This window comes from Lygodium microphyllum, chromosome 26 (genome assembly GCF_053477565.2).
Source record: "Lygodium microphyllum isolate KBCC chromosome 26, Lygodium_microphyllum_v1.1.10, whole genome shotgun sequence".
Classification (NCBI taxonomy): Eukaryota; Viridiplantae; Streptophyta; class Polypodiopsida; order Schizaeales; family Lygodiaceae; genus Lygodium; species Lygodium microphyllum.
This window is the reverse complement of record NC_141160.1, coordinates 91,703,357-91,712,913: the sequence shown is the minus strand read 5'-3', so window position 1 is coordinate 91,712,913 and position 9,557 is coordinate 91,703,357. Positions and strand designations below refer to the sequence as shown.

General features: G+C 48.7%; 1 protein-coding gene across 2 annotated transcripts in view; it reads right to left on the bottom strand.

Annotated features, from left to right (window-relative positions):
* Positions 1 to 1,035: 1,035 nt before the first annotated feature.
* Positions 1,036 to 9,557, bottom strand: part of LOC148013536 (phototropin-2-like) — a 29,924-nt gene continuing 21,402 nt past the window's right edge. For both annotated transcript variants that reach the window (XM_087667569.1, XM_087667570.1), the window contains exons 20-22: positions 2,916 to 3,028; positions 1,768 to 1,908; positions 1,036 to 1,672 (exon numbers count right to left, since the gene is read on the bottom strand). In XM_087667569.1, coding sequence (XP_087523695.1) covers positions 1,550 to 1,672; positions 1,768 to 1,908; positions 2,916 to 3,028 — 377 coding nt within the window. In that variant the 3' untranslated portion in view covers positions 1,036 to 1,549. The remainder of the gene's footprint in view (positions 1,673 to 1,767; positions 1,909 to 2,915; positions 3,029 to 9,557) is intronic.

The following is a 9,557-nucleotide window of genomic DNA, read 5'->3' as shown; positions in this document are numbered from 1 at the left end:
ATAAATCTCGACAGGCAATTGATGCAAAGGAAGCATTATACAAATTGGTAGAAATTGAGAGACATACCTTTTGGGCCATTCTCTTAGGCCTATTACTAAAATCATGAATAACTTTATACTAGGACAAGGTAGTTTATCATTTTTCCATACTGTACTTGTATGAAGTCCCCCACAATGGAGGGCCACTTGAGTTGAATTTCTATATTTAAGCACGTGGTTCTAGGAGCATTATATGTGTTTTTTATAGATATAATGTAATGGATACAAACTCAAATGGGCATCTTTAGATAAATGCCTATCAACTTTTAAAAACTCAATAATAAATGGATTATTTATTAAACATAAATCATCCATATTTCTATAAGTTAGTTTGGAAGCTAAAAGCATATCTGACTTATTAAGTTTAATTATCTTTTAAATGTATCATATTTCAAAGAAGCAAAACTATAATCAAAGTGGAGAACATGGATAAGCCATCATGATACCTTTAATTTGTTGTTTCATGGTTTTTCCAACACTAATAAACTAGTACTTGAGGGCCGCCTTATTAAGGTTAATAAAAGTTTTCAAACCAATTTGGACATTCTTGCTTTTTTTTACTAGTTTAAAAGATTTTTTAGATTTCGAAAAAACAATGTAAACAAGCTTTTTTGCAAATTCTAATAACCCTATGATTGATTCTATAAGATGCTAACGTAGAGTATGCATCATTTATAACTTGATTATCTATATGGTTTCTCTTTCTCTATCACTAACTATTCTATCAACAATTGCATTGGCAAGTGTATAATTAAAGCTGGTGAGCACAAGACTAGAAGATTGATGATGTTCCCCTATGAACAATATATCTAAGAACTCTTTGGATGTTGTTCAACAAGTTGAGAAAGTTGCAGAGAAGGGGGCACAAAAGCCCTACATACATGATATGCCACTGCATCTTAACTTACACATACACATGCGTCGAGACCACAGAAATCCAAGCTTGCTGGTTTCGCGAGAGAACCATGCCTTGATGCAAAAAAAAAAAGTATACTTTCACATAAATAATGAACCTTATTTATAAATGTAAATTGAGTAAGCTCACAAATTGGTGATATCATGCTTCTTGGAGAGGTAAGCCAGGAAAGAATCATAATGTGTCGGTCTATAAATCGTACAAGAGGGGGGAGGCGATAATAATTATTATGGCCGATAACCTTTACAACCTCAACGTGGAGAAACCAGCATGGCAGATACCATTAGAAAACAGGGTGGCTACTACTACTATTACTACACTGCCACACTGCAGCACATTTCTCCCATGAGAAAGGGAGAGGATTATAAAGCTAAGGATTTGAGTCGCGCTAGTATACAGTCGATTTACAATTACTGGCTCCTCACCGTAGACAGCCCACAACCAGATGTTGAAATATAACCAAATTGACATGATGGTGTTATAGCCACAGGTAGCCTTGCAGAAGCATATTAGTCCTTCAGAAGAATGCCTCAGGAAACTGGAGTCACAAGAATCGCCACCTCTTATGTGCAGAAAATAAAACCTGAGTACCAGTCAAAAGACATCGGAGGTGAAATTTGAACTTGCTTCAAGTTCATCCCACTCTAACGCTTCCTTTGACTCTGCATCTGGATCCTTCCCAGTGAACTCCAAAGGCGCTTCTAATGGAGGTGGAGTCTGTTGAAGAGCAACACAGTATGGCATTTGGATTGTTCCTAATGAAGTAAAACTGTGAAAACATATAAGCTGGAGCTTTGGGGTAGGGTGCTGACCATTCCTCGAACAAGAGCCCAGTTGATTCCTCGGAAAAAAGGGTGCTGTTTGATTTCATATGCTCCTTTTGTTGAACCCAACCTGTTCGCAGGATCTCTATGTAACAACCCGTTGATCAATTGTCTTGCAGCCAAGCTTGCCTGCAGTCGTACATCTCAAATTTTCAAAAACAGATTGAAGTGGGCATTTTTACAGATGAGATCCTGCTGCTGTAAACCTTTGCTCTGACACGTAGATTAAAAAAATAAAGCACAACTCTCTTACAATGAAACAGAATCTCACAATTCCCAAACTAGAGTTAGAGAAATTAGTACTGGTAACCATATAGCAGCTCATAACCTGTCTATTACCCAGCAGTTTAACACAAAACCAGGCACATGAGAGCACTAATGGTCATACAGATATTCGTGTGTTGCACACGGATGGAGGAGCCCTTGAGGAAAGGCTTGGTCAGAACAACTTCCGCAGCAGTTAGCAGTGAGCTGACCGAGTTGATTGAGGCCACTCAGACATGTCAGTCACGGGCTCATTGGTTACACACAGGCTTGAAGCTACAGGCGCATTGGTTACACACAGACATCAAGTCTGCTAAAGCAGCAGCACGATGGCATCTACAACAGTAAGACTATTTGCCAGAACTTGGGGATCCAGCCAGCCTTAAGGGTCAGACAGTCAGCCTCAAGGATAGAACCAGCTGGAGATGTCCAGCCTTTGCAAATCACATGATGATGCGTCCCTGCCCAGAATGTGAATCACAAGCAAAAGATATAAATCACTTAAACTTTTAGCTTCTTTTTTGTTTCTCAACCTGCATTTGAGCGATAGATTTATAGAGTACATGGCAATTAAGATTTCCTTATCAGTGTATGCTTCTCTACCTGTAATATAAAACAAATGGTGATCAAGATTCCCTATATCATGTTTGATCAGTTCATGGTAAAGAAGCATATCACAAATGAGGTAAAGGAAAAGAATGCAATATCAGAACTTGTCAAATTAGCAGTTGAACAATTGAGGCCCTTGAGACCTCCAATTTGTGAGATACGTACTACACGTAAATATGGTGCATCTGCCCTAACCAGTCTTATATTAACAGCTAGTAAACTTTAGCACACAATAAAATAGAGGCAAGCAACTGAGTTCTTACTGGAATACTACTTGGGAAAATAAGGTCCTTGTGAAGAACATTTGCAAAAGTTTTTTGCCTGTTTTTGCCTCGAAATGGAGTTCGTCCATATATCATCTCATATAAAAGAATGCCTGCTTGATGAAGAAATGGTAGTCAGTTATGGTATCCTTAAACTGAACCCTGATGCCACATTGCTTTATGACACACAAACTGCATGACATCTTGACTATAGAATGCAGATGAGGGATGATTTAACTGATCAAATCACACATGCGCTTTCTCAAACAGCTGAAATCTGTTTTCTTTGCTACAAATTACCCTTTCTTCCCTCTCCTTTGGTTTGAGCACACCGCCCACCCCCCCCCCCCCCCCCCCCGGCTTCAGTTTGAGCTCCAGATCGAGAGAGATAATTGGGATGACTTGAGCTGAACTCTGCAAACTAAGAGATCTTGCATTGCTTACTCAAGATCAGGGCTGCATGGGGTTCACCTGGCACAACAGGCATCTGGGAGGTACACGTCGTGCAAGCTATCTGGATAGATTCTACGCTAACTAAAGCGCATGGTGGGTATGTGGAGGATTCAAATACAGAATGTTAACCCATGTCACTGCTTCTGATCATTTGCCAATCTTATGCATTCTTAGGATTACATCTACTAGCAGTACTAATCATGGCCCCTCCCTTTCTTATTTAACACATCCTTCCTCAAGGGTGCCCAGTTTGTTGATTCACTCAAGGCAGCTTACCAGAAGGCCCATGACCATACGTTCTTCCTCAATGCGCTAAAGCTCAAGCTTAGAAAAGAGATGATTCCATATGTGGAGAATGAGCAAGGCATCCGGCATGCCGATGATGTTGGGATTGCGTCAGTATTTACTAACCACTTGTCTGCCATTGTTGGCTTGAAGCCTGATGCGCCTGATGACTATGAGGTCAAGCTTTCAAACTTCTTTCAGAGAGTCGCTACATGATTGCCATCTGAAGTGGCTCTTCAGCTGGAATGCCCCTTTTCTATGGACGAGATCAAACAGCTTGTTGATGCCATGAAACATGGCAAGTGTCACTGCATTATCTCCTGAAGTATTTCAACCCATCTGGGAGGAGTGTGCCATGGATTTGGTAGACTGCCTGAATTGGGTTAAGGAAACTGGCACCCTTCCTGAGAGCTTCAATTGTGGTATGGTCAAATTGAGTCCAAAGATTGTCGATAGGAGTAGATCAAGCCATTGGAGGCCTCTCACCATGCTCTAATTCTCGTATAAGGTGTTAGGAAGGCACTACACTAGGTTTAAGCATGTTTTGGCCCGTGTAGTACACCCCTATCAGTTCAGCTTCATCCATGGTCTTACGATTCATTTTTTTCTCAAGTAGAATGTGGCTGATTATATTACTCAAAAAAAAACTGATTACAACAGAGTGCTCATGCTCAACAGAATAAACTGGAGCTGATGCAAAGTCACCACTACATCATGTATACAAGCCTCTCAAGGCAGTCTAGGGGGGATGGGGGCAAGAAGCCATGGAGGAGGGGTATATCGCCAAACGGGACTACCTGCCTGCATCACGAAAAATAGGCCCTGGCCGCCCCAAGTACGCATGAAGTGACCACGGAGCTCCTGACAAGCCCTGGACTCACCCTGCACCTGACCCCATCGGCCGCGGAGGGAGTGAATGATGGAGGTCCATAGCTCTGCTAAGGTCGTAGGTGCTGAGAGTCTCTCACCGCCGAAGGCCACCTGGCATCGCGCCTTCCAGATATGCCATCCAGTAAGACTCCCTATGATCTCCCATATCTCTGAGCGGTCTGATGTGGGCTCCAGTACCTGTCGGATAGGTAAAGCTTCCAGACCAACCCCTGTGCATGACCCTGCCTCGATCATGAAAATCGTGTCTTGCATCCCGGCCTCATACTGAAGGTGACGGCCCTGGCTAACTGCTTGCCAACAGAAAGCTCCCCATGAAATATACCCAAGGCTAGGGGCTATACGTCGAAGGATACGGCACGCTCCTCTCCACACGAGCTGCGCCTCCTCACAAGACCAAAGGCAATGCTTTGGGGTTTCTAGAAGCTGCTGTGTGCAACACTTACAACCTCCATAGTCTACCCTCCCAGATCCAAAGTCGCCACTCCTTGAGCTCCATCCAGAAAACATAGGGGTCCAGTCGCCAAGTCTTCCCCTGAAGACCCACCACACAAATCCTCCTCCATGAAAGGATAGCAATCTCCTCATCATGTTGCCCTCAATCAAGGGCCAGACGTCTCCCCTCGTGAACGGCAAAGAAGGTCCCCTGGGGGGCGCCACCCACTCTACCTGCCACCTGAAGAGGGATGCCTGCTAGAGAGAACCTAGCTCCCCATACCTCCCCGGCCTCTATCGATTCTCATATCGGGGGGGCAAGCCACTCCGGACGTATTGCTACGTCTATCTCTCTTCTCCTCAACTCCACTCCTCTCGTGCACCCTGATACTCACTGTAGCACCTCCTTGTCTACCATCCTATACACCTCCCGCCATGTCCTAATGGAACGAGCCGGGCCGGCCTCCCACCCAGCCCACTGGATGTGGGGGCACTCACCTATCTCTACCCCTTCCCTATCTTTGACCTGGAGGTTCCAAATCACCGGCTAACGGTCTATTTCCTCCTCGCAACCCGGGGGGCTCTGGATTAGGGCCTTACGAAGGCCCTGCCACACGCAAAGTAGGCTTTGCAGGAAAGGTGATCTGGGCGGGGTAATCTGGGCTGACATAAAGATCCATCTCAAGGACGGCCTCCACTCCCCGCCAAGCCTCGGTTTACAATCCTGAAGGCCCTCCTGCAGTAAGACCTTCCAGGTCTACCCACTTGGTGTGAGACCACAGACAACTAACTTGCCCAAAAGGGCCATACTCTAATATTCTGGGTCTATGATCCCAAGCCCTCCCTCTGATCGATGTCGTATGATGGTCGCCCACGCCACCGTGGCCCTGGAGTCTCTGGAGCCATCAGACCCCAACCAAAGGAAATTCCGCACCAGGCGGCGAAGCTGCCCTACGCACGATGAGGAGAAACACCAACACAAGGCGATGTACCAGGCCGTCGCTAGGAGGACCTGGTTAACCACCAGGGCTCAACCGGCTAGTAAGAGGCGAGCCGTGCTCCCGTCGGTCAGTTTCCTCCTAATAGAATCTAAAACAGGAAGAAACTGCTGGGCAAGAGTGATTTCAATTCCCACCTGGAACCCTAGGTATCGAACGGTTTGGCCTCTGCTCACCCATCTAAATCCCAAGTGGACTCCCCACTCCGTGCTGGAGTCCGGGTCTATGAGGAAACCAACCGACTTTCACCAGTTGATTTTCACACCCGCTGCAACACAGAACACCTCAAGAGCCAGCCTCATTATTTCTAGCATCACCTCATCGTCCTCTATGTAGAGTCCTATGTCATCTGCGTACTCTGAGTCTAACAACTTAGTCTCCTCTCTCACTGGAAGTCGGAGACCGCGTAGTCCGCTCACACATGACCTAAGGAAGTGGGACATCGCCTCTGCGAAGAGTAGGAACAGGTACGGGGCCAGGGGGTAGCCTTGTCGGACCGATCTCTCCAGCCGGACCTCCTCCCCTCGCCTTCAGCCTATGAAAACCCTGCTGGTGGCTCAGGACGGAGACCCCGCGAATCCAAGTGTGGGGAAATCCTAACTTCACCATGGTACCCTCTACGAAATCCCAGTCCACCCTGTCGTAGGCTTTCTCGAAGTCCAATAGTAGTACTGCCAGTCTTTGCCCACTGTGCTGAGCCCACTCTATCGCCTCAAAGAATGTAAATACATTGTCTAGGATGCTCCTATCCTGGACAAAGCTTGTCTGTGTGTCATGAATGATGTCTGGAAGCACATGGCGTAATGATCTACCAATCATCTTTGCCAGAGCCTTATAGGCCACTGACAATAAGGTGATCGGTCTCCACTCGGATAGCTCCAACCAGTCTCCCCCTTTGAGGAGAAGACTAATAAGGCCTGCCGAGAGCCTCCCTGGCATCTATCCTGAGGTGAATATCTTCTGGAAAGCCCTCAGTAGGGGATCCTTCACCACCTCCCAGTAGGTAGTGAAGAAGGCCTTAGAGAGGCCATCCTCCCCCAGGCGTTTTTGCCCATCCTGTGTATGGAAAGCCTCCTCTAGTTCCTTCTCTATGAAGGGGACTAGGACGGCGTGTCCTGTCTCCTCTATGACAAGGGACGGGATGTAATCCCATACCTGCTGTCTGCATCTCTGTCCTCTAATTGAAGCTGTCTCCTGCTACCAGAGACGTGTGTAATAGTCGGTGGCAATCTCCATCACCTCATCAGGGCTAGAACCGATCCTCCCATACTGGTCCCTAAGGCTGCATATCTGCTCTCCCGCGGTGCGGGGCTGATGCACCTAGAAGAACTCCCTGCACATTGTGTCTCCCTTCCGCGCCCAAAAGGCTGCTGAAGTGTGGAAAGAGAACTCGGAGCGCCTATCCTCTAGGCCAGCAATGGCTGCACGCGCGCGCACCTCCTGTGCGTGGAGGATGGGGTCCCCTGGTGCCTCCTGCAACAATCTCTGCGTAGCTGCCAGGTCCCGCCAGAGTGCTCTCTCCTCCTCCCAGCACTGCTGCCTAGCCTGTAGGGCTGCCTCTTGGCAAATTCTGCTTGACTCGGCTAGGACCTCTGCAACCTCCTCTGCTATCATGTCCCTCCTAACCCACTCTCTGGTCCAAATCTGCTCTATCTATCTCGACACCTCCTCCCTCCTATATATCGAGTCAGGGATCTGACAGGATCGTGTATCTAGGGCGGATACTGGGGGATCAAGTGCCAGGAGAACCGGGCAGTGATTGGATAGTGTGGTGCCTGCCAACTGCTCAATCTGGCCTCTGCAAGAACCTCCCCACTCTCCCACATAAAACCTGTCCAACCGCTCCAGCGAGGCTCCGCCTAGCTACCTGTAACCTCAAGAAAAGTCCAACGACCTCTCCCTCCTGTGGAAGGCACAGTCTTTCCAAGCATTCCCATGCTCTAACTGCAAGCAAAAAGACCTCCCATGCCTCCTACTCCTCCCCAACCATGCCCTGGTAGTTTCTTCCTTTGCCTTGCTGGTCCTCCAAAGCCTCCAGATTGTTGAAATCTCCTCCAACAAACCAAGAGTCCACCTCTGGGAGTCCATCTACAATCTCCACCCAGAACCTGTTGCGTGCCCTAACCTCCGTAGGGGCACAGACATTGAGGACTCCAATACACAAGTCCCCAATATCCAGTCTGATCCATAGAGCTCTTCCTGCCACTATCATCCTGTGGTCTCGTACACAGGTGGTGAGACTTGGGCCAATAGAGGTGCATACGCCTCCGCTCCTGCCGTGGGCACCTATGGCTTGCTCCCAATAAGTATGCGAGCTGCCCGGCAGTTCTTCCCAATCCGCTAAGCCTGGGCAAGGGTGAGCTTGTGCTCCTACAGTAGCTAGATGTCTATCTGTCCGGCAAGGGCAGGCTGCAGCTCCTGCCGGACAATCAACTTCCTCGAGCCACGCGCCCCACTGTAGTGGAGACTGTTCACATTCCAGGATGCAAGATGTAGGCTCATGGGGAAACCTGTGACTGACCGAAAAGACATTTGTTCGGTGTGGAAACTACAGATGAGGAAGAGAGACTGCGAAGCATGCAGGTGCATTTTGCCACCGGTCTGGATGGTGAGCTCCAGTCCCCCATGGTGGCCCTTAGCCGGACCATAGGGGTGATAGATGCTCCATGTAGTACTATCAATGCATCTATCAACCATGCTGAAAACCGCAACTCTGTACACTGGTAGAAGCGGGCTGCCTGTGCCGGGGGCCACTCGATCACGTCCCTCGGTGCTCCCCACTGTGGGGGGGCTCAAAAGATAATGCTCAAAGCGGGACGTCGGTGCCAACCCACCAGTTAATGTCCATCATGCAACCTGGCCACTGTTGTGCGAACAGTGCTAGTCCTTCATCTCCCATCCACTGGGAGATGTGATCTGCCACTCGACTCTTCAATTCCTCCTCAATCTGTATAGTCGTCCACTCCTCTAAGAAAGATAACTGAAAAAATAAAGCGTAGTTTGGTCCATCCGATGATGCTAGTAGGTGGACTTTGCCCCTCCTTGACTTACGAACCACAAAGATCCCCACCTCTAGAGGTAGTGGAAACTCTCCGCGCTCCGCAACTCGCAGGTAAGACCATGGGCCACTGCAAAAAAACTCTTGTGGCAGCAGCTGTGCCTGTCTCGGGAAAGTATGGCAGGTGGCAGGGACAAATGAGCTGGTGGCTGTGTGGACGGGGGGGGGGGGGGGGGGGGGGGGGGGACTGCTAGTGTGCAGAGGAGGTAGGCATGTGTGGCTCATCACCTCCTGTGAGAGAAGGGGGAGTGGGTCTGGGGGGGCTCACCTGACCTGGGTGCGGATCAGGGGGAGTGCTCGGTAGGGGGGGTATGGGGGGGATCAGTCCTGTCGGGTGGGGCAGATAGGGGGGGCTGTGGAGTACTCTGCCGAAAGGGGGGGGGTCGTCCGCCATCACCCTGCTGACGAGGCTGGGCCTGAGGGGCTGGCTGCGCCCCCCCTTGCCGTCTCCCGCTCTGTCGCCTCTGGACCCTTGTGAAACCGTCAACGTCCACCTGCGGATCTTTGGGCAGAGCCGCCTTGGCT